The 25537-nt window shown below is 51.9% G+C and overlaps 1 protein-coding gene across 1 annotated transcript in view; it reads right to left on the bottom strand.

Moving 5' to 3' along the window:
* LOC140408489 (scavenger receptor cysteine-rich domain-containing protein DMBT1-like) overlaps nucleotides 1-25537 on the bottom strand; it is a 231948-nt gene that overhangs the window by 21178 nt on the left and 185233 nt on the right. The window contains exons 9-10 of the mRNA XM_072495741.1: nucleotides 18615-18920; nucleotides 17867-18175 (exon numbers count right to left, since the gene is read on the bottom strand). Coding sequence (XP_072351842.1) covers nucleotides 17867-18175; nucleotides 18615-18920 — 615 coding nt within the window. The remainder of the gene's footprint in view (nucleotides 1-17866; nucleotides 18176-18614; nucleotides 18921-25537) is intronic.

The following is a 25537-nucleotide window of genomic DNA, read 5'->3' on the forward strand; positions in this document are numbered from 1 at the left end:
TGAACTCGCCAACATTGAGGGCATTTAAAAGTTTATTAGATAAACATATGGATGATAATGGCATAGTGTAGGTTAGATGGCTTTTGTTTCGGTGCAACATCGTGGGCCGAAGGGCCTGTACTGCGCTGTATTGTTCTATGTTCTAAGACTCCTGGTTTTAATTCCAAGTTTAAAAATAGCAAAACGTTTTGATAATTAGGTCCAAGCAATTCTGCGCCACCGTGCTGCCCTATATTCTCTGGTACATAACAGTAACCTCATGGCGCTTCCGGGTCGCGGCGATGCGGAGCTAAGCCGCGCGAGTCGGCAGCACCCGCAGAAACGGACTTTTGGGCCCGCTAACGGAGCCCCAACGGACCTGTAAAAAAAAAAACCAACCCGTGGGGAAGAACGGAGGAAGCCCCCTACAGCCCTGCATGGACCGGACCCGCAGTGAAACGGCAAGGAAAGCGGCACCCATGGACAGAGAGGAGATGAAAGAGTTCATCAAGTGCTGCTTCGAGGAGCTGCGTAAGGAGATGGTGGCGCCTATACTGGCAATGGTGGAAAAACTTGGAGCAACCCAGAAAGCCCAAGAGGTGAAGATTCAGGAGATCCAGGAAAAAGTGAGTGAGAACGGCGACGAGCTCGTGGGCCTGGCGGAGAGAGTGGAGCGGCACGAGGCGCTGCACAGAACGTGGGCGGGAAGACTCGAAGACCTGGAGAACAGATCAAGGAGAAACAACTTGAGGATCCTGGGTCTCCCAGAAGGAGTGGAGGGGGCCGATGCCGCGGCATATGTGGGCACAATGATCGGGACGCTGATGGGTGTGGAGGCCCCCCCGAGATTGCTGGAGCTGGATGGGGCGCGCCGAGTGCTAGCGAGGAAGCCCAATGCAAAGGAGCCGCCAAGGGCGATGGTGGTGAGATTTCACCAGTTTATGGACAGAGAGAGGGTCCTGAAATGGGCCAAGAAGGAACGGAGCAGCAAGTGGGACAATGCGGAGATCAGAATATACCCGGACAGGAGCGCGGAGGTCGCTAAGCGGAGAGCGGTTTTCAACCGGGCCAAAGCGGTGCTGCACCGGAAAGGGGTGAAATTTGGAATGCTGCAGCCAGCGTGACTGTGGGTTACACATAATGGCCAACACCACGACTTCGAAACGCCCGAAGAGGCGTGGCCCTTTATATTAGCTGAAAAATTGGACTCTAATTGAGGGTTTGTGTGGGAGGGGGGTGTTTGAGGGGTGAAGTATGATGTTTGTTGTACATAAGGTTTGTTGTCAACCACGCGCAGGAAAGGATATATGGGCTGGGGGAGAGGGACAAGGCCATGACAGGAGCAGCGCCATGGGGGGCGGGGCAGGCTTTGGGAAGCGCGGGGTTTTTCCCGCGCGCGGCAAAAAAAAAAAGGGCGGAAAGGGGACAAAGGAATGTACATTGATTGGGAGAGTCCCACACGGGGGGGGTTAAAGGGATGGCGGGGGAAGCCGGGGTCAGCAGGTGTCAGCTGACTTACGGGAGGGATATGGGGGGAGCAAAAAAGCTAGACGGGGATCTAGCGGGAGGGGGGGGGGAAGGGGGGGAGAGGAGGGAAGAGGGGGGAGAGGAGGGAGGTGGGGAAGGGGGCGGGGGGGGGGGGAAAGGGTTGCTGCTGCACTGGCCGAAAGAGAACGGGACACAGAAGAGGTGGCTGGGACGGGGGTCCCCGTTCGCGCACTTGAAGGGACTGAAGGCAGATGTGGCAAAGCTCCAAGAGACACACCTGAAGGTGGCGGACCAGGTCAGGTTAAGAAAGGGATGGGTAGGACAGGTATTTCACTCGGGATTGGACGCAAAAAATAGAGGGGTGGCAATTCTGGTGGGAAAGCATGTGTCATTTGAGGCCAAGACTATCGTAGCGGATAATGGAGGGAGATATGTGATGGTGAGCGGTAGGTTGCAAGGGACGTGGGTGGTGTTGGTAAATGTATACGCCCCGAACTGGGATGATGCTGGATTCATGAAGCGCATGTTGGGGCGCATTCCGGACCTGGAGATAGGAGGACTAATAATGGGAGGGGACTTCAATACGGTGCTGGACCCAGCACTGGACCGCTCCAGATCAAGGACGGGAAGGAGGCCGGCGGCGGCCAAGGTACTTAGGGGGTTTATGGATCAGATGGGGGGAGTAGACCCATGGAGGTTTGCAAGACCTCAGGCCAGGGAATTTTCTTTTTTCTCCCACGTGCATAAGGCTTACTCCCGGATAGATTTCTTTGTTCTGGGCAGGGCGCTCATCCCGAGAGTGGGGGGGACGGAGTATTTGGCCATAGCCGTTTCGGACCATGCCCCGCACTGGGTGGAACTGGAGCTGGGAGAGGAGAGGGATCAACGCCCGCTGTGGCGGCTGGATGTGGGACTGCTGGCCGATGAGGTGGTGTGTGGGAAGGTGAGGGGGTGTATCGAAAGGTACTTGGAGGCCAACGACAACGGGGAGGTGCGAGTGGGGGTGGTATGGGAGGCGTTGAAGGTGGTGATCAGGGGAGAGCTGATCTCCATCAGGGCTCATAGGGAGAAGATAGAGGGAATGGAAAGGGAGAGGTTAGTGGGGGAGATCTTGCAGGTGGACAGGAGATACGCAGAGGCCCCGGAGGAAAGATTACTTGGGGAAAGGCGACGGCTCCAGGCGGAGTTTGACCTGCTGACCACGGGCAAGGCGGAGGCACAGTGGAGGAAGGCACAAGGGGCGACTTATGAGTACGGGGAAAAGGCTAGTCGAATGCTGGCGCACCAGCTCCGTAAGAGGGCGGCAGCGAGGGAAATAGGGGGAATCAAAGATGGAAGGGGAGCCACGGTTCGAAGTGCAACGGAAATAAATAAGGTATTTAAGGACTTTTATGAAGAGCTGTACAGATCCCAGCCCCCAGGGGGGGAAGGGGGGAGGAGGTGATTCCTGGACCAGCTGGGGTTCCCGAGGGTGGAGGAGCAGGAGGCGGTTGGTTTGGGGGCACCAATTGGGCTGGAGGAGTTGAGTAAGGGTTTGGGGAGCATGCAGGCGGGGAAGGCCCCGGGGCCGGACGGGTTCCCGGTGGAATTCTACAGGAAATATGTGGACCTGCTGGCCCCGCTACTAGTGAGGACCTTCAACGAGGCAAGAGAGGAGGGAACCCTGCCCCAGACAATGTCGGAGGCGACAATCTCCCTGATCCTAAAGCGAGACAAGGATCCACTGCAATGTGGATCGTACAGGCCGATTTCGCTCCTCAATGTGGATGCTAAGCTATTGGCGAAGGTACTGGCCACTAGGATTGAGGACTGTGTCCCGGGGGTGATTCACGAGGACCAAACGGGATTCGTAAAGGGCAGGCAGTTAAATACCAATGTGCGGCGGCTCTTAAACGTGATAACGATGACATCGGAGGAGGGAGAGGCGGAGATAGTGGCAGCTATGGACGCGGAAAAAGCCTTTGACCGAGTAGAGTGGGAGTACCTCTGGGAGGTATTGCGCAGGTTTGGGTTCGGGGGAGGGTTTATTAGATGGGTTAAGCTCCTTTACAGCGCCCCGGTGGTGAGCGTAGCGACAAACCGGCGGAGGTCAGAGTACTTTCGGCTGTACCGAGGGACGAGACAGGGGTGCCCCCTGTCCCCCCTGTTGTTTGCATTGGCGATCGAACCCTTGGCCATATCACTTAGGGAGTCTCAGAAATGGAGGGGGATAGTCCGCGGGGGAGAGGAGCATCGGGTATCGCTATATGCGGATGACCTGCTGCTATACGTGGCGGACCCAATGGAGGGGATGGTGGAGGTCATGCAGACTCTGAAGGAGTTTGGAGAGTTTTCGGGCTACAAGCTTAATGTAGAGAAGAGTGAGCTTTTTGTATTACAGGCAGGGGACCAAGAAAGAGGGATAGGGGACCTGCCGCTGAGGAGGGCGGAGAGGAGTTTTCGGTATCTGGGGATCCAGATAGCCAGAAGTTGGGGGGCCCTACAAAATCTGAATTTGACGAGGGTGGTGGAGCAAATGGAGGAGGATTTTAAAAGATGGGACATGCTCCCGCTCTCGTTGGCGGGTAGGGTGCAGTCGGTCAAAATGGTGGTCCTTCCGAGGTTTTTGTTCGTGTTTCAGTGCCTCCCCATCGTGATCACCAAGGGCTTTTTCAAGAGAGTAGGTAGGAGTATTATGGGGTATGTGTGGGCAAATAAGACCCCGAGGGTTAGGAGAGGGTTCTTGGAACACAGCAGGGACCGAGGAGGGTTGGCTTTGCCAAACCTAGAGAGTTACTACTGGGCAGCAAATGTGGCGATGATCCGTAAGTGGGTTATGGAGGGAGAGGGGGCGGCATGGAAGAGGATGGAGATGGCGTCCTGTAAAGGAATGAGCCTGGGGGCGTTGGTAACGGCACCGCTGCCGCTCTCGCCGACAAACTACACCACAAGCCCGGTGGTGGCGGCAACACTAAAGATCTGGGGCCAGCGGAGAAGACACAGGGGTGCAATGGGAGCATCGGTGTGGTCCCCGATCAGGGGTAACCACCGGTTTGTCCCGGGGAAGATGGACGGGGGGTTCCAAGGCTGGCATCGGGCGGGGATAAGAAGAATGGGGGACCTGTTCATTGACGGGACATTTGCGAGCCTAGGGGCACTGGAGGAGAAATTTGAGTTACCCCCGGGAAATGCATTTAGATATATGCAGGTGAGGGAATTTCCGTTGCTCCCGGCACAAGAGGTTCAAGATAGGGTGATCTCGGGGGCATGGGTCGGGGAGGGCAAGGTATCGGAAATATACCAAGAGATGAAAGAAGAGGGGGAAGCGCTGGTAGAAGAACTGAAAGGTAAATGGGAGGAGGAGCTGGGGGAGGAGATTGAGGAAGGGCTATGGGCCGACGCCCTGGGTAGGGTTAATACCTCTTCCTCGTGTGCCAGGCTCAGTCTGATACAATTTAAGGTGGTTCACAGAGCGCATTTGACGAGGGCGAGGCTGAGTAGGTTCTTTGGGGTAGGGGATAGATGTGAAAGATGTTCAGGGAGCCCGGCGAACCATGTCCATATGTTTTGGTCATGCCCGGCATTGGAGGGTTTCTGGAGAGGAGTGGCGGGAGTAATATCCCAGGTGGTGAAAGTCCGGGTCACGCCAAGCTGGGGGCTAGCAATATTTGTAGTAGTAGATGAGCCGGGAATGCAGGAGGCGAAAGAGGCCGGAATTCTGGCCTTTGCGTCCCAAGTAGCCCGGCGAAGGGTCTTGCTATTGTGGAAGGAGGCGAAGCCCCCTAGCCTGGAGGCCTGGATTAATGACATGGCGGGGTTCATAAAATTGGAGAGAATTAAGTTTGCTTTGAGAGGGTCTGCACGGGGGTTTTACAGGCGGTGGCAACCGTTCCTAGAATATCTCGCGGAGCGTTAGAAGAAGGTCGATCAGCAGCAGCAGCAACCCTGGGGGGGGGGGGGGGGCAGCAGCAACCCTGGGGGGGGGGGGGGGGGGGGGGGCAGCAGCAACCCTGGGGGGGGGGGGACGAGAGACTGTCTGAGGGGATGGATGAGCGGGAGATAGCATGGAAGGCGGGGGAAACGGTACGCGCGGCCAAGAGCCAGTGTATAAAGCTATGTAAATATACCATCTTGCCTTGTATATATCTTGCTCAGGGAGAATTTGCGTTATTTTGTTGCGGGGGGGAGGGGTGTTATTGTTTGTAAGGGGAAATAATTGTGTTGTTAAAAAACCTTAATAAAAATATATTTTTTTTAAAAACAGTAACCTCATGGCTAATCTTTAAAAATTTCTAAATGGTCAGTGGCCTTGTAAAAATAGCTGAAGCTATGCCTATCTGTAACCTTTGAATAATAGGAGCTAATCTGGCAGCATCAAGGAATTTTGCATCTTGTTTTCTCTGAAGAGAACCTAACCACCCCTGTAGGCTGCAGAGACCAAAGGTCATCTGCATTTCAGAACCCAGTCTGGCCAACTTGAATTCACTAGTGTACTAAGACAAAGGGCCCTGCAAACATCCCTTCAATTCGTAATGGCTGGGACATTTAACAACTTCAGCGAGCAGGATGAGGAATACATGTTCTTTATCAAAGTGGTGTGGAAAGGTGGGAGTTGTGATAACCCTCACAAGGCCCACGGGGAAGCCATAACTGATCTCCCTGTGGGACTCGTGGAGTACGAGCTTCCCCTGCAGTGGGCTGAGGCTCACTCAATTGGGGCTCGTAAGATCGAGCATAAAAGCCAAGCAGGGACCAGCATGTTGATTATCCCAGCAGGGACTGAGAAATGTAAATAGTTACTGCCGTGGGCAGACTATTTGTTGTATTAAATAAATGCTTTGTCATTCCTACCGCCAGCTTCCTTGTCATTAAACTGACGGCGAGGAAAAATTAAACTCCGGAGTCTACTTGATTGATTGTCATATGTACCGAAGTACAGTGAAAAATATTTTTCCTGCAGCCAAGGGAACGTACACAGTAAATAAAAAGAATAATCGACAGAGTACATCGACAAACAAATAGTGATTGGATACAGTACGGAACAAGGGCCAAACAAAGCAAGTACATGAGCAGGAGCAGCATAGGATGTTATGAATAGTGTTCTTACAGGGAACAGTTCAGTCCGAGGGAGAGTCGTTGAGGAGTCTAGTAGCTGTGGGGGAGAAGCTGTTCCCATGGCTGAATGTACGTGTTTTCAGACTTCTATATCTTCTGCCTGATGGAAGTGTCCGGAAGAGGGCAAAGCCTGAGTCTGAGGGATATGACAATACTGTCTGCCTTTCTGAGGCAGCGGGAGGTGTAGACAGAATCAATGGGAGGGTGGCAAGATTGTGTGATGCGTTGGGCTGAGTTACCCACACTCCGCAGTTTCTTGTGATCTTGGCCGAGCAGTTATCATACCAAGCTGTGATGCAGCCGGATAGGATGCTCTCTATGGCATATCTGTAGAAGTTTGTGAGAGTCGATGCAGACATCCCGAATTCCTTTAGCTTCTGTAGGAAGTAGAGACTGTTGCTCGTTTTAGCCTTAGTTTAATTGCTCTTGTTCTATCACCTTTGCTCTTGAGTCGGCAGGTATCTTTCTGATACCGCCACGTGGTTCAAGTCCGAGTAATGATCAATAATCCAACACACCGCTTAGTAAGAGTTAAATCAACGCACATTTAATATATACAGTAATCAATACTTATACATTAATTCTACTTCTAAGCTACTTCCTACAACTAACAGGCCAATACTTAACTTTGGAAATGGCCCACGAGGTCAGGGAAACAAATGGCCTTTCATATGGGTTCTGAGCCTGCGGGATTCAAAGCGGGTACAGGTCGATAGTCAGGAGTGCCTATCTCGTAGCGAGCGTTGGAGTAAGACTTACAGTTCTTGCGGCTGTTGTAGAAGGTCAGCAGAAGGGTCTCGAAGGGTGCGGGAGGAGAAGGGTCGATTTGAACTTGGCCCCTATTCTTATAGTCCCCAGGGGCTTCCCGCCTTTCGGGGCAGACCCTGTACCTGGTTCCAAGTGATTGGACTTCGTCCCAATCACTTGGTTCGATATTCTCCAATGCTGGAGCGATTCCTTGATCAATGGGCAGTTTTGGGGTGGTCGTTCACCTCTCTTTTGTGTAGGCTCCTGCTGGCGCCGAAAAGTCTTGGTTGGCTTTGTGTGTCTAATTTGTAGCATATTGTTCCCGGGGATTTCTAATTAGTATTAAGATGGCTGGTGTGTTGTTGTGTTGATGGCTGCAGGTATCGATTCTGTCTGGCCTCCCCAGAGGCGAATACACAGTTTTGCCTGCAGCTGCCTGTTTGAGTCCTGTTGGCTGATTTTCCCATCAGCCCCTTCCGTTTTCCGGGGTTTGGCCATTCTAATCGGGAGTTAGCCATTTTAACCGGCTACAAGCCCTCCTTGTGATCTTTACGCGAAGCGTGAAGGATCACATCATTATTGTTACTTTCCATTCCCTGACCCGGGGGGGGATGCCTCCTACATGGCCTCTGCACTGACCATAGCTATGCACAAACATTTTTAACTAACAATTCTAAGGGCGCTATGTCAGACAGGGACATGCATTACAAAACAACAAACTTGGAACCTCTAACTTATCCTTAGTATACTACACTCGCTAAACATTCCATTATCCTACCTTCCGCAATCATACAACAAAATCACAGCATTTCATACAGTCTTTCCTGGCTTGGCAGTCAAGCTCAGGATCATACAATTTTTGCTCATGAAAAAGTTTTTTACATCTCTTTATTTACAACAACAATAAACGCAAGTGAATGCACTTTATTATTTTATTATAGATCGCGGGGGTCGGGGGTCTGGTCATAACCGAACATAGGGGATCTGATCCTATATACCGGGGTTCGAGCACGGTAGGCTCTCCTTCTCCATTTACGTAGGCGCATAGACTGCACTACACAGCAGAGTATCGCCAACGCTAATAGTGTTTCGATCACATAGGACAGGGAGTACCAGGTTATGAACCTGGCACACCAAAAAGATGAAGTGTCACTGATGACTGGGCTCTGTGTACTGCGGGGCAGTGAAACATTAACGGGGGGGGGGGATTTGAAGTCATGGGGTTCGCGGTCACGTGCAACCAAATGTTCATTATCACAAGGGTGATCCACTTGAAGGAAGTCCACATTTGCAACTAATTGCTCCACGGCTTTCTCGTGTGTGAGGGCCGTTACTTCGGGGCTGGTCAGGTCTAAACCTAACAAGTATTCTGTGCCTTTCATGGGGCGTCCGGTCATGAGAGTGTATGGGGTGTAACCTATGGATGTAGAAATAGTGTTACGCAAAAACATCAGCGCAAAAGGGAGGACTGTGGTGTTGTTGGGCTGGACCATTTTTCTGAGGGTGGTTTTTAGGGTCCGATTCATGCGCTCCACGATACCACTCGACTGTGGGTGGTATGCTATGTGGAATTTTTAGGTGATGCCAAATATCGTGAGGACGTTCTGCATGATACGTCCCGTAAAATGGGAACCTTGGTCTGATTCAATGCTGCGGGGGAGTCCCCATTTGTAAAGATGTGGTGGGTTAGAATCTTGGCTGTGGTTTTCGCGGTGTTGGTGCGGGCTGGAAATGCTTCCACCCATTTTGTAAATGTGTCTATGACCACAAGTACATATTTATAGCCATTCCTGCAAGGGGGCAATGGACCTATAAAATCAATCTGGAGGTTAGTCCAGGGGCCATTAACGGGTCGGGTGTGGCTGAGTTGGGCCTTTTTGGCATTTCTGTCAGGGTTATTCTGCGCACAGATAAGACAATTTTCTATGTAATGGCTTACATCTTCCTTTAAATTTGGCAACCAACAAAGCTGTTTGAGATGGGCTGTAGTGGGATCGATTCCCTGATGTCCATGACCGTCATGGAACAAACAAATCAGTTGGTTCCTGTCCTGTTCAGGAACCACATAAAGGGTGTCCTTTAACACCACACCGTCATGTGTGGTCAGTGTGCTTCTAAACCTCTCGTAGGAGGCGGGATACTTCCCTTTTACAATCTCCATGAGATTGCTGTCCTGCTTCTGGGTCTCTACTAGATCCTCGATTCTAGTCTGTGTGACCTGATCTGCACTCACTGGCGCGCTTTCGGGGGGTTTCCAAAAATACCCATGTCTGGAACCTGCTTTAGCCAGTGCGTCGGCTTTTACATTTCCAGGGGGGGAGGAACGATGGTGGCTGCGGACTTTGATGATGCCAAAAGTCCTGTTCTGGGCTTTTTCTAAAATATGGCGGAGCAATGGGGCTGAGGGGAGGGGTTTCCCATCTGCGGAAACAAATCCTCTTGCTTCCCACAGGGGCAGAAATTCCGTGAGGCTGTTACAGACATATAGGCTGTCTGAGTATATGTCTGCTGGGCTGATGAAGGAATCTGGGTGCTCAACTATATATGCAATGGCCACAAGCTCTGCTGCCTGCGCGCCTAAGTGTCCGGGTAGTTTCAACGATATTTCCTCGAGGGCGGGGGCTGCTATGAGTGCCTGTTTTAAAGAGTCCACAGCATCTGTATGCTGCAGAAGCCGTTCCCAGGGGGCTCCCTTCTTTAGGAGATCTGAGAGGGGCGCTGCCTTGCTGGCGAAACCGTCAATGTGGTTTCGGCAGTAGCCAACCAGTCCTAAAAACGACCGGAGGGCTGAAACGTTCTGGGGAAGGGGCAATTTAGCGATCGAGTCAATCCTTTTTTGCTCGATCTCGCGTTTACCATGTGTGATAATTGTTCCCAAATATATCACCTTTTCTTCCAAAATCTGGGCCTTTTTGGGGTTGACTTTACAACCAATTGAATGTAATAGTTCCAGGAGTTCGGACAGAAGCTCAATGTACTCTTCCTTGGTGTCTGTCTGCAGTAGTAAGTCGTCTACGTACTGTACCAGACATTCGGGGCGAGAAAACTTTGCTAATCCATTTGCCAGCTGTCGGTGGAAAATGGAGGGGGAGTTGTGGAATCCTTGTGGCAGGCATGTCCACGTGTACTGCTGTGCTTTAAAGGTGAAGGCAAATTTGTACTGGCACGCCTTTGCCAATGGAATGGACCAGAATCCATTACTAACGTCCAAAACTGCGAAGTAGCGGGGATTGAGTCCCTGCTTGAGCATGGTCTCGGGACTTGTTGCTACGGTGGGGGCTGCTGCGGGGGTGACTTTGTTGAGTTCCCGATAATCAATGGTCAGTCGCCATGATCCATCGGGCTTTCTCACTGGCCAAATCGGGGCATTATTAGTGGAGGCTACTGATCTAAGTACGCCCTGCTCTAATAAGCTCTCTATTACTTTTAACATTTCTCCCTCTGCCTCTTGGGGAAATCCGTACTGTTTTGGGGGTCTCGGGTCAGTTCCTGTTACTTGTACGGAGCCAGTCATCCGGCCACAGTCGTGCTTGTGGGTCGCGAATGCTGCCCTGTTCTTTTGCAGAACTGCCCTAACCAGCTTGTCCGTACTAAGCGTGGCCAGGTTGAACCAAAATTCGCCTACAGTGCTAATTGTTTTCATATATTCGCCTATGTTGAGCATTGCGGGGGCTCTTGCGGATTTCGCCATCTTCCAGACACACTGGTTGGCTGGATCGAATGAAAGGTGGTGGGAATTCATGAAATCAATTCCCAGAATGTGTTCTGCTGTGTGGGGCAGGTCAAGTAAAACTACGGGGTGCTTGGTGGTGATGGTGCCGATTTGAATGGGTACAGGGGCTGTGATGTGTCCCTGCTGTGAGTGGCCTGTAAAGCCGCTGAGGGAGATAGTGGCTGTGGTGGGCCACGTGTCTTTTTGAAATAGGGTGGAGGAATTTATGGTGGTGCGGGACCCTCCTGTGTCCCAGAGAAATTCGATAGGCTGTCCCCGAATTTTCGCTGCAACTACTGGTCGTCCTGACCTATCCCAAAGGGTGTTGCAAACCCAACTGGGGCAGCCCGTACACCGTCAGTCCGTTCCGGTCAAGTCCGTCTGATCCGAACGGACGCTAACGCTATGGATGGGCTCTGTCTTTTTCTTAATCAGAGTGCCTGTCTGTTGGGCTCTCTGTGGCTTTTTAGGGGCATTGCACTCTTTGGCGAAGTGTCCCAACTGTCCGTAGTTGTAACACTCTAGTGACTTGGGTGGGGGGCTGTTCTTTCCCTCATTTACCCATGCGGGGTTCTGGTGTGTTGTTTTTACTGCCTGCATGTCTGCGGCGGCCTGCTTTTCCTCGGTATTTTTAACGGTGGGTTTGCTCTGAACCGATTGCCCCCAAACGCGGGATAATCTTTTCACTACCCACTTCTCATTATGGGCCTCCTCTGAGGGATCAAAACTCGTACAGGCTTTCTGTCCTGCACCTGTGGCATGGGAGATAAGGGTGCGGGTCCATTTGGCCATGTTGTCTGGGGTCAAATGGGCACGGTCTACATCTCCAAAGACTGCTGCGAAGTGAATCCACAGGCATCCAGCGAACGCTGTGGGGTGCTCAGATTTCTTCTGCCTACATTTGTTGAGGCCATCTACGGGGTCACCCCGGTTATACCCGATCGCATCCAGGACTGCGGTATGCATTTCTGCAAGGGTGCCTCCTCCTACGTTCTGTGGGTCGGGAAGGGCTGCTGCTACCGACGGATCTAAACTTAAAACCATGAGCTTTACATGCTCTCTCTCATCCAGGCCGTACATGTTCGCCCGATGTCTAACTGTGGCAAAGAAATGGTGGGGGTCTGAGGCGGGGAGAAACGGTGTGATCTTCTCGCATGCGTCCCGTAATTGGGTCACTGTTAAGGGGGTGGAATATAGATATTCCGCATCGTCTGATGTAGCTGTGCGGTGGGTGGTTACAGGGTTCATTGGAGCCTGAACTATCTGCTGTGTGGGGGGTTGGGGTGCTTTTCTCTTTTGGGGCTTTCCCTGCGCACATGTTCCCTGAACATATCTCTGCGCTGTTTCGTGTAACGCTTCCCAATCAGGGCCGTCTTCCTGGTCTAACTTTCCCCAAAGGTTTCCTGAAAACCCTTTTGAACAGAAAGCAATGATTGCAGCTCTGCAATCTGCTTCCGGCACTTTGCGTGATCTAAGGTGCTCTGTCTTTATTCTGTGGTGGCAGCATGGAGTGCTCTTAATGCTGCTTTTAGATCGCTACACTGTCTCTGTAATGCTTCTACCTGTTTTTCTGTTTCTTCTCTTACCAGGACTGCACGTTGCGTGTCCTGATAGGCCTTTTCATATTGCGACTGGAAACTGCTTAAATGTGCCAGACAAGACTGGTGAGCCCGTTTGGCGTTAGCCACCTCTCCATCTTTTGCTGCCAATTTCCTCCTTAATTCTATATTCTCTTTTTCATCTTCGCTTACATCGACTTTACTCATCCGATGTTCGCCCTCAACTTCTTTGCGGAGCGTCTTGACGACCTCCTCTGTGCCTCGCAATAGTGCCAAACAGGACACGATTGCCATCGGCTTGCGAGCTTTTCCCAAGCTCTTTGTGTGTATCTCGCTCAGGTTCTCCCACCAAGTATGCCCTATACCTCCGGGACCTGATTCTTCGTTATCACAGAAATCATTCCACAGGGGCCATCCTTTGCCCTTGAGATATTTCCGGATTTCCTCCTCCCAAATGGGGCACTGTCCCACTCTACTGCTGCTGGTCGCTGCGACCGTAAATTCCTCAGGGTTCATGAGGCGCTGCATTGCCTGCATGGCCATCTTTCCTATCGGACTGCTTCTTCTAAATTTGGAACATGGGGCTCAGGCGGTGTTGTCAATGCGGGTACGGCTTTCGCTACTTTCCGAAAATACAGACTTCCGACAGTTTTGACGCAACAAAAATCTATCAGTTTTACCTTATAGCCCTGTTAGTTACGCATGCATACACACACTTCCGAATTATGACTATTGATCAGAACTGCTTGAACACTTGTGGTTTTCTGTTTCCAATTGGGTTTCTAATTCAAATTTCTTGGGTTCTCCCGGAGTGGTTTTCCACTTCTAGATCGGGTCCCGTCAGGATGTCGCCAAAATGTTGCTTGTTTTAGCCTTAGTTTAATTGCTCTTGTTCTATCACCTTTGCTCTTGAGTCGCCAGGTATCTTTCTGATACCGCCACGTGGTTCAAGTCCGAGTAATGGTCAATAGTCCAACACACCGCTTAGTAAGAATTAAATCAATGCACATTTATTATATACAGTAATCAATACTTATACATTAATTCTACTTCTAAGCTACTTCCTACAACTAACAGGCCAATACTTAACTTTGGAAATGGCTCACCAGGTCAGGGAAACAAATGGCCTTTCGTATGGGTTCTGAGCCTGCGGGATTCAAAGCGAGTACAGGTCGATAGTCAGAGTGCCTTTCTCGTAGCGAGCGTTGGAGTAAGACTTACAGTTCTTGCGGCTGTTGTAGAAGGTCAGCAGAAGGGTCTCGAAGGGTGCGGGAGGAGAAGGGTCGATTTGAACTTGGCCCCTATTCTTATAGTCCCCAGGGGCTTCCCGCCTTTCGGGGCGGACCCTGTACCTGGTTCCAAGTGATTGGACTTCGTCCCAATCACTTGGTTCGATATTCTCCAATGCTGGAGCGATTCCTTGATCAATGGGCGGTTTTGGGGTGGTCGTTCACCTCTCTTTGTGTAGGCTCCTGCTGGCGCCGAAAAGTCTGGGTTGGCTTTGTGTGTCTAATTTGTAGCATATTGTTCCCGGGATTGCTAATTAGTATTCAGATGGCTGGTGTGTTGTTTGTTGATGGCTGCAGGTATCGATTCTTTCTGGCCTCCCCAGATGCAAATACACAGTTTTGCCTGCAGCTGCCTGTTTGAGTCCTGTTGGCTGATTTTCCCATCAGCCTCTTCCATTTGCCATTTTAAATTGGGGTTTGGCCATTCTAATCGGAAGTTAGCCATTTTAACCGGCTACAAGACATCGTTAGTCTTTCTTGATTGTTGCATCAACGTGAGTAGACCAGGACAGACAGTTGGTGAAGTAGCGTTAGGGCCCGTAAGGCCAAAAAGTTAGACACCAATTAAGTTGGCCCGGGTACAGGGCACAGTTAAGTGATAGGAGTTAGGACACAAATCTATATATACGTTGTCACAATAAGCACCTGTTGACACTATTACAACCTGCCTCGGTGCTCTGATGGTTGTGAAGGGTGGGCTGGTCTAGGCTGTCCAGAGAGGGGGTGCGCGGATGAGATGCGGGGATGGGATGCCGCCCAAACCGTCCCACTACCGTCACCCCAGCCAAAGGATTTGATAGCACCGTGTGATGGAATGGCCAGCTTGTATGCAGGGAACACCCAGGTGGACGGTGGAAAGTGCTACCGTGGACAGGAGTTAGACGTTGTCAAAAAATGTGGAGCATCAGAGCTTATCGCAGAGCGGGTTGACATCATCTTCCATCCCATGGAGCAGTGTTACTGCCAACCCAGGGCCTGCACCAAGTGTGGCAGGTATGTAACAGAGGGGGGGGTGTGGGGGTGAGATGCGGTGTCCGTGCCAGTAGCCCCCCCACCCCACCCCCCCCTCACAGTCAGTGAATTTGGAGGCAATCAGAGCGTCCTATGCACGTTGGCCCAGGTGCAAATGTGGTGCGACCTCCCATGCCTGCCCCTGGAGGGCCCCTCCAGATCACTCCAGACATTTGAGCGGGATTCTCCCCTACCCGGCGGGGCGGGCGGTCCCGGCGCCAAGGAGTGGCCTGAACCACTCCAGCGTCGGGCCGCCCAGAAGGTGCAGAATCCTCCGCACCTTCAGGGGCTACGCCAGCGCCGGTGGGGTTGGCGCTGCGCCAGCCAGCGTCAAAGGGCTTGGCGCCACGCCAACCGGCGCCGAAGGGCCTCCGCCGGCCGGCCCGAGTTGACGCATGCGCGGGAGCGCCAGCATGTGCTGGCGTCAACACAGCGCATGCGCAGGGGAGTGCGTCTCCGCACCGGCCATGGCGGAGGTCCACAACAGCCGGTGCGGAGGGAAAGAGTGCCCCCACGGCACAGGCCCGCCCGCAGATCGGTGGGCTCCGATCGCAGGCCAGGCCACTGTGGGGGCACCCCCCGAGGACCCTGGTGGCTGCCCGCCGGTAAGTACCTGGTCTAATTTACGCTGGCGGGACCGGCCTAAGATGGCCGGCCTCTCGGCCCATCGCGGGCCAGAGAATCGCCGGGGGGGGGGGGGGGGGGGGGGGGGCACTGCCAATGGCCCCCGACCGCCCCCGCCAAAACCCCGGCGCCGGAGAATTCACCAGCCGGCGGGCGCGAGATTCAAGCTGCTCCCCGGCGGGGGGTTGGAGAAACCCGCCCCTGAACCGCATCTTCGGGAGGCCGAAGCACCACTCGATCATGCTCCCAGTCGCTGCATGGGCATCGTTGTAGCGGGTCTCTGCATCGGACTGTGGCCTCAGTGTAGGCATCATCAGCCACGACCACAGCAGATAACCCCGGTCGCCCAGGAACCAGCTCCCCGGTTGGGGGGGAGGGAGCGTCTCAAATTTGTCAGGAATCGTCGAGTGTGCCAGGATGAAGGCGCCATGCACACCGCTTGGGTATCGGGCACAGGTGTGCATGATGTGCAGCTCATGGTCACATATCAGCTGTTCGAGTGGAACCCCTTTTGGTTTGTGTAGAGCGGCCTATCATCTGCAGGTGCTCGTAGGGTGACATGCATCCCGTCAATCACCCCCTGGACCTGGGGCAAGTCGGCGATGGTGGTGAACCCTGCTGCTCGGGCATCCTGGTGGGATATGTCCATACTGAAATGGATAAATTGAGCTGCCTGGGCATACAGGGCCTCCATGACAGCGCAGATGTACCGAGAGCCATGATACGGCACATATGTCGCACTGTCTCCCTGCTTAGCCGGGATATTCGACGGCATGCACAGTGAAGCAGGTTCTCGAATGACAGGTGCTGCCGGTACATACGAGGCCTTGTGCGGCGCATCCTTGGCACCTGCTCCTCCTTGGCCTGTTGGGCGGCTGGCTCTCCATCCTGGGCGGCTGCCTCCTGTCTCTCTGTGGCACACTCCGCTGATGCACACTCCAATGCTGCAGCTTTCTCATCTGCGAGCAGCGGCAGTTCGTACAGGTGCAGGGCATCCCCCAAGGCTGCGGCGACTAGCAGAAAGGCCACCATTGCTGCTGGAATTCAATATTCATTGTCTGCAGGGGGTGAAATCCGACATGTCAGCATGTTGCGTACCCCCGTGCCCAACTAGGTCCACTGGGCTACATGGTGGCTCTGATTGGTACTGCGGGTTCTGCCCCCGCATGTCCAGGTTTGGGTGGAGGTTGGGGTGCAAGGTTGAGGAGGGGTGGAAGCACCTATATGGCCGGTGTCACACTGTAGAACTAGGGGTCAAGGTGGGTGGTCAGTGGTATGCACCGCAAGGGGCTTGCTGCAAGTTGCAGCAATGGTGGTCCATTGCAGTTTGTGATACCAGACACACAGCAATGCGGTTTACTCTTAAATCCTTTCTGAAATAGCCTGCTAAGCCACTCAACTTCAAGGGAAATTTGAGATGGGCAATACATACCTACGAATGAATAGAAAAAAATCTAACCCTGATCGAGTGTGGTAAATTAAGGAGAGTGAATTTTTATCCCTCCTCAACTGATCATAACATTAGAAACACCTGTCGCCAACCTACTTGTGCTCCAGCAGCCACCAACCAGGACTGAAGAAAGAGTGAAGCTTAAGGAAGCAGCACTCGACAACAACAAGAACAAAGAACAAAGAAAAGTACAGCACAGGAATAGGCCCTTCGGCCCTCCAAGCCTGCGCCAACCATGCTGCCCGTCTAAATTTAAATCTTCCATACTTCCGAGGTACGTATCCCTCTATTCCCATCCTATTCATGTATTTGTCAAGACACCCCTTAAACATCACTATCGTCCCTGCTTCCATCACCTCCACCGGCAGCGAGTTCCAGGCACCCACTACCCTCTGTGTAAAAAAATTTGCCTCGTACACCTCCTCTAAACCTTGCCCCTCGTACCTTAAACCTATGCCCCCTAATAATTGACCCCACTACCCTGGTAAAAAGCCTTTGACTATCCACTCTGTCTGTGCCCCTCATAATTTTGTAGACCTCTATCAAGTCGCCCCTCAACCTCCGACGTTCCAGTGAGAACAAACCGAGTTTATTCAATCTCTCCTCATAGCTAATGCCCTCCATACCAGGCAACATCCTGGTAAATCTCTTCTGCACCTCCTCCAAAACCTCTACAAGACCTGGATAGACATCCATGAGGTAAGTAAGTAAAGAATTTGGCACATCCTGCTGCTTGACCAATGAGTGTGTTGTTCAGAACTATTAGCCTGTCAATTGGGATGGGCTATGTGGCAGATTGCCTGACTTGGACGCTGACCATCTAGATTTACAACTACATGGCCTTTGAACTTGGGTCCCCCTAGAGGCACGAGCCCTGGTAATTATGAATAGCATGCTGCGTGAGCTGACTAACCTGAACAGGTCACTCCAGCGTCCTGGATATGTGTGCAGTTCTTCACTCCCCCAGCGTTGACAGAGCACTGATCAAGAGCAGGCTCTGTCCCAAGACACTTTGTAGTCCAGATGTCCCCAGTTCCCTCTCCATAGTATGCTCCAGTCCGAGCTGACAGGGCTGTCCCACAGTTCAACAATCTGCAGACAACACTCGCTGCATTTATATCCCAGCCATTGTCGCAAACGGTCCCCCAGACGGAGTTACGATAGACCTCAACTCTCCCAGTGCACATGTTGCTACCGTTCACCAGGCGTATGGGTACCGGACCTAGAAAAGAGATGGGAGCACAGTCTGTTTTGTCACATTGCTTGACCAATGTCCAGTTCTGAATGAGCATAAATTTCCTTCAAGTAAATATCGTGAAGACTGAAGACTGCCATAAACTCAGTTCCCTAGCCCTGACTCCCTTTCCCTGAGATTGAATCGTAGGGTTGGATTTAAGGGGGTGGAGGGCAGACAGACCAAGTTTTAAAAGCTTTCCCCGCAGCAATAAAATGCAACGGGTGGCATGATTAAGCTGAGGATCCAGACTTCCACCCCTCAGCAGGAAGATACAAGCACTGCCAGCCAAACTGATTGGCCAGACAAATTGCACTCCCCTGCTCTCTTCTAGCCGTAAGGTGGAAACGTGTTCAGGAATCTCTTCCATTATAGATATATATTGTGAAAGAAATAACAGGCTCAAGGAACAGGTAACTCCACTTACCTGAGCAGATTACTCCAGCATCCTTCCTGTGTGTGCAGTAAGCTGGGTTGGAATAGCACTGAGCAATAACAAGCTCTGTCCCCTGACACGTCACATTATCCAACCAGATGTCCTCAGTGCCCTCTCCGTAGTAAGCGCCTTTTGTTGCTGACAAGGCCTGCCCACAGTTCAACATTCTGCAGACCACACTCGCTGCGTTGACATTCCAGCCATTGTCACACACAGTTCCCCAGACGGATTTATGATAGACTTCAACTCTCCCAGAACACATGTTGGTACCGTTCACCAGTCGTATGGGCACTGGACCTGGAAGAGGGATGGGAACATTGGATAACATGGTTAAACTGGTTTGGGATAATCTGTACAAATGTGTCATTTTAACAGGAATTTAACAAGGTTGAAGGGACAGTAGGCATTAATGGTAATATTACTAGAGACTAGAGACCCAGGCTAATGCTCTGCTACACAGGTTCAAATCCACAATGGCAGCAGGTGGAATTTAAATTAAATTAATTAATCTGGAATTAAAAGTTAGTCTTGGTTATGGTGACCACGAAGCTATCGGATTGTCAATGCAAGACATTGTTGCAGGAGTTTGTTATGGTATGTGTGGAGGCAAACTAGATTCAATAAGCGATTGCGATTATTAATTAATTAATTAACTACTTCATCAATAATCTTCCCTTAATCATAATGTCAGAAATGGGGATGTTCACTAACGATTGCATAACACTCAGTACCATTTATAACATCTTATATACTGAAGCAGTCCGCCTCAGCAAGACCTGAATAACGTTCAAGCTTGAACAAATAACATTTGCGCCATACAAGTGCTTTGCAATGACCATCTCCAATAACAGAGAATCTAACCATCTCTCCTTGACATACAATGACAATACCATTGTTGAGTCTCCTGCAATCAACATCTTGGGGGTTACTGTTGATCAGAAACTTCATTTGAACAGGCTAAGTAAGTACTGTGGCTAAAAAATCAGTTCATAGTGTTATGGGCAAGGTGTTTTCAGAACCCAAAAATGTATCATGGAGTTCAACCAAACTCTCCCTTTAATGTATTTGTTGCTTTTCCTAGCACACGGCTTGTTCCCTCGGTGTGGGATTACAATTATGGACACGTGGGTTTTTAAACACAAAACAATGTTTATTCCATGAACTCAACGTAACATCTGAAATAAACATTGGATCTCTTAACACCCCTTACTTCAAAGATAACTCAGAAAATATTGCAACAGTAAATAATTCCTCAAAATGTTCCTTCAAACGTCCAAGAGACTTAACACCTTTAAACAGAATCACATCAGGTTAAAGGCTTTACTATTATCAGTTTAAATCACCCAAATGATCCAGAGATAGTCTTTCATGGCAGAGATCCAGCTCACTGCAAACACAGACACTCCTCAAGCTCTTTTCAAACCTGCAAAACTAAACTGCAAAATAGCTGACCTAAAGCCCAGCTCCACCCACTCTCTGACATCACTGTTTTCTGAAAGGTACATTGCTTAAATATCCATTTCTTAAAGGTACTGTCACATGACAATAGGCTGGGAATTCTGCAGCAAGTGACTCGCCTTCCATCTCCCCAAAGTCTGTCCACCACCTACAAGCCAGGAGAGATGCCCAGATGAATGTAATTCGAATAATACTCAAGAATCGTGGCCCTCATTCAGAACAAAGGAGGTTATTTTATCAGCATCCCATCCACCATCTAAGGCACTCATACCCTCCACCACTAACACACAGTTGCAGCAGTGTGTACCAATTGCAAGATACACTGCAACAAATCACCAAGCCTCCTTTAATACCATCTCCCAAACCCACAACCTCTACCACCTAGAAGGACTGCAGACCTATGGGAATACCACCATGTACAAGTTCTCATCCATGTCATCCATTATCTTGACTTGGATCTGTGTTGACTTTCCTTTTGTAGCGCACAATGACTTACGAGAGAGACGAGTAGTGATGAAGTCGATGAGGCTTTATTAAGCGAGACTTGTCCCCAGCAGTTCAGCAACAGAATGAAGCGGCGGGGAGAAGCTCGGGTTCTTATACTCCGCCTTCAGGGCGGAGCCAGGAGTCAACAGCCAACCAGGACCCGGGATCTGTCAGCCAATAGCATCACGGCTTCACAGTCCCACATGACCCCTAATACATACCACCACATTCACCCCTTGTTAAAAAGGAACCCGGCGGGGTGGTGGTTCGCATGGTGGTAGGGGTTTACAAGGCTGGTCCTGGGAGGAAATTTTCGGGCATGTTATTACAGTTTTAGCCCTACACTGGGCGATGTACAAGGTTTGTGAAACTACAATATTAGTAAGAGAAAAAATTTTTTGTTACAGTCCAACAACATTCTTGGTGTCACGCCGATGCCACGAGTCGAGCGGGCGGTCTGGTCTTCCTCGTCGATCGCCTCAGCCCCGGTGGTGGTGCAGGTGTTTGTTCCGAGCGTTGTCATCTCCGGGAGCGTTTCGGTGTTTGTTCCTGTTTTACTCCTGGGCGGGCACGGGAGGAGGACCGACCCTCCCGGGAAGGGGGCGGTCGCGGGGTGCGCCGGTGGCAGGGAGGGGATGATCGGTGTCGGGGGGGTGTGTGTGTTGCCGGCGGGCGCTATGGATATATGTGGGGCAACCGAACAGTGTGAATATGGTGCCAAGGGCTTTAATGACTGTGGCCGCTGTCATGTCGAGGCAGGGGATGGCAAAGGGGAAACGGGAGTACTCGTCCACCACGTTCAGGAAGTATGTGTTGCGGTCGGTGGAGGGGAGGGGCCCTTTGAAATCCAGACTGAGGCGTTCAAAGGGGCGGGAAGCTGTGATCAGGTGCGCTCTATCCGGCCTGAAAAAGTGCGGTTTGCACTCCGCGCAGATGTGGCAGTTCCTGGTGACTGTACGGACCTCCTCCACAGAGTAGGGGAGGTTGCGGGACTTTATAAAATGGTAGAACCGAGTGACCCCCGGGTGGCAGAGGTCCTCGTGGAGGGCTTGGAGACGGTCTATTTGTGCGTTGGCACATGTGCCGCGGGATAGGGCATCGGACGGCTCATTCAGCTTTCCGGGACGGTTCAAGATCTCGTAGTTGAAGGTGGAGAGCTCGATCCTCCACCTTAAGATCTTGTCATTTTTAATTTTGCCCCGCTGTGCATTATCGAACATGAAGGCTACCGACCGTTGGTCGGTGAGGAGAGTGAATCTCCTGCCGGCCAGGTAATGCCTCCAATGTCGCACAGCTTCCACTATGGCTTGGGCTTCCTTTTCCACTGAGGAGTGGAGGATTTCTGAGGCGTGGAGGGTTCGGGAGAAAAAGGCCACGGGTCTGCCCGCTTGGTTAAGGGTGGCCGCCAGAGCTACGTCGGATGCGTCGCTCTCGACCTGGAAGGGGAGGGACTCGTCGATGGCGCGCATCGTGGCCTTTGCGATATCCGCTTTGATGCGGCTGAAGGCCTGGCGAGCCTCTGTCGACAGGGGGAAGGTAGTGGTCTGTATTAGCGGGCGGGCCTTGTCTGCATACTGGGGGACCCACTGGGCGTAATATGAAAAGAAACCCAGGCAACGTTTCAGGGCTTTGGAGCAGTGGGGGAGGGGAAATTCCATAAGGGGGCGCATGCGTTCGGGGTCGGGGCCTATTATCCCATTGCGCACTACGTATCCCAGGATGGCCAACCGGTTTGTGCTAAAAACGCACTTTTCCTCATTGTATGTGAGGTTCAAGGCGTTAGCGGTCTGGAGGAATTTTTGGAGGTTGGCGTCGTGGTCCTGCTGATCGTGGCCGCAGATGGTTACGTTGCCGAGATACGGGAACGTGGCCTACAACCCGTGCTGGTCAACCATTCGGTCCATCTCCCGTTGGAAGACCGAGACCCCGTTCGTGACACCAAATGGGACCCTTAGGAAGTGGTATAGACGCCCGTCTGCCTCGAAGGCTGTGTACTTGCGGTCACCTGGGCGGATGGGGAGCTGGTGGTAGGCGGACTTGAGGTCCACGGTGGAGAAAACCTTATACTGGGCAATCCGATTTACCATGTCGGATATGCGGGGTAGAGGGTACGCATCTAGCTGTGTGTACCTGTTGATGGTCTGGCTATAGTCTATGACCATCCTTTGCTTCTCCCCGGTCTTTACTACTACCACCTGGGCTCTCCAGGGACTATTGCTGGCCTGGATTATGCCTTCCTTCAGCAACCGCTGGACTTCAGACTGAATAAATATCCGGTCCTGGGCGCTGTACCGTCTGCTCCTAGTGGCGACGGGTTTGCAATCCGGGGTGAGGTTTGCAAACAAGGACGGCGATTCAACCTTGAGAGTTGTGAGGCCGCAGATAGTGAGTGGGGGTATTGGGCCGCCGAATTGAAATGTTAGGCTCTGCAGGTTACACTGGAAATCTAATCCCAGTAATGTGGGCGCGCAGAGTTGGGGAAGGACGTAGAGCCTGTAGTTTTTAAACTCCCTCCCTTGCACCGTTAGGTTCGCGATGCAGAACCCTTTGATCTCTACGGAGTGGGATCCTGCAGCTAGGGAAATCTTTTGCGTACTTGGATGGATGGTCAGAAAACAGCATCTTACCGTGTCTGGGTGAATGAAACTTTCGGTGCTCCCGGAGTCGATCAGGCATGATGTCTCGTGTCCGTTGATCAGCACCGTTGTTGTCGTCGTCTGGAGCGTCCGGGGCCGTGATTGATCCAGCGTCACCGAAGCCAGTCGTGGTCGTAGTGTCTCGGCGTCTTCTTCGGACCCCGTGGAGCCGTCGATGCTGGGGTCCTTTGTTGTCATCCACGATGGCGGCGTCCATGAATCGCACGCGGCCGGGGGTGGACAAAATGGCCACCCCCATGGATCGCACGTGGTCGGGGGTGGACAAAATGGCCGCCCCCATGAATCGCACGTGGCTGGGGAGGTCACAAGATGGCGGCGCCCATCCTCCCCTCGTGGTGCCCGGGACCCTAAATGGCGGCGCCCGCGGTTCGCACATGGGGCGCTGGGAGGGTTGGGGAGCGTTTGGGATACGCTGAGCTCGTTCTTCTCCGGGGATTGCGGCGACCCCCCGGGACCGGCACACAGCCGCGTAATGGCCCTTCTTGCCGCAGCTTTTTCAAATAGCTGCGCGGGCCGGGCAGCGCTGGCGGGGGTGTTTCGCTTGCCCGCAGAAATAGCAGCGGGCCCCCCCGGGATGTTCCGGCGCTTTAACCGCGCAAGCCTGTGAGGGAGGGGGGGGGTTTGTCGCGACGGGGGTCCACGGAGCCCAAGGGGCTGCCGCGCGGTCGGGGCTGTAGGCGCGGGCGTTTTGCGAGGCCACATCTAGGGAATCTGCAATGGCCCGTGCCTCTGAGAGTCCTAGCGACTCTCTTTCTAAAAGTCTTTGGCGGATTTGGGGAGAGTTCATACCTGCCACAAACGCATCGCGAATTAGCATGTCCGTGTGTTCGATCGCGTTCACCGGCGGGCAGCTGCAGCCCCCTCCTGAAATTAGCAGCGCGGCGTAGAATTCTTCTAACGATTCTCCGGGACTTTGCCGTCTCGTTGCGAGTTGGTAGCGCGCGTAGACCTGGTTCACGGGGCGAACGTAGATGCTCTTCAGTGCTGCGAGCGCCGTCGGGAAATCCTCTGCGTCTTCTACGAGAGGGTAAATTTCCGGGCTTACCCTCGAATGCAGGACCTGCATTTTCTGGTCTTCTGTGATCCGGCCGGGGGCCGTTCGGAGGTAGCCTTCAAAACAAGCTTGCCAGTGTTTAAATACTGCGGCCGAGTTCGCTGCGTGGGGGCTGATCCGCAGGCATTCCGGGGCGATCCGGAGCTCCATAGTCCTTTAAGCTCGCTTAATAAATTGTAGCGCACAATGACTTACGAGAGAGACGAGTAGTGGTGAAGTCGATGAGGCTTTATTAAGCGAGACTTGTCCCCAGCAGTTCAGCAACAGAATGAAGCGGCGGGGAGAAGCTCGGGTTCTTATACTCCGCCTTCAGGGCGGAGCCAGGAGTCAACAGCCAACCAGGACCCGGGATCTGTCAGCCAATAGCATCACGGCTTCACAGTCCCACATGACCCCTAATACATACCACCACACCTTTACTGTTGCGGAGTCAAATCCCTTCCTAACAGCACCGTAGGTGTAAAGCTCCTGTGGTTCAAAGCTGTAGCTCAACATCTCTAGGGCAATGAGCAACAAATACCAGTGGTGGTCAGATCAAGAAAAACTTGAATTTATATCACGATTTTCACGACACTGGATATAGCAAAGCACTTTACAGCCATTGAGGTACTCTTGTTTTGAAGTGTAACCACCGTTATGCAGGAAACACGGCAGATAATTTGAACTCAGCAAACTCCGACAAATAGAAATTCCCAAACAATTTGCTTTTTGTGATGTTTGTTGACGGATAAATATTATCCAGATTTTGTACTGGGGATGACTTCCTGCCTCATCTTCGAAATAGTGTCAGGGGTTCGTTTACATTTACTAAGCATACAATTTATTGTTTTATCCAAAAGGTTGAACCTTGAACAGGAATTCTCATAAAATACTGCACTGGAAGACCAACCATTATTTATGTGTTCATGCTCCGCAGTAGGAATTGATCCCAGAAGGGTGTATGCGAGCAACAGAATTAAAGAAACGTTCCAGATGTGGCATCTGATAGATAGGGAAAGATAAGACCAATGGAACAGTCAACGTGATGTCTCCAAAGAGTTTTTATATCCATTCATGGGGTATAAGCATTACTGACAAGGACAACATTTATTGTCCATCGTGAATTACCCATGGGGAAGGGGTAGTGAGCTGCCTTTGTGAACTGCTGCAGTCTATGTGGCACAAGTACACCCAAAGTGCTGTTAGGGAGGCAATTAAAGGATTCTGACCCAGCGGTAGCACAGTAACAGCCAATATATTTCCAAGTCAGAATGGCGTGT

This window comes from Scyliorhinus torazame, chromosome 3 (assembly GCF_047496885.1).
Source record: "Scyliorhinus torazame isolate Kashiwa2021f chromosome 3, sScyTor2.1, whole genome shotgun sequence".
NCBI lineage: Eukaryota > Metazoa > Chordata > Chondrichthyes > Carcharhiniformes > Scyliorhinidae > Scyliorhinus > Scyliorhinus torazame.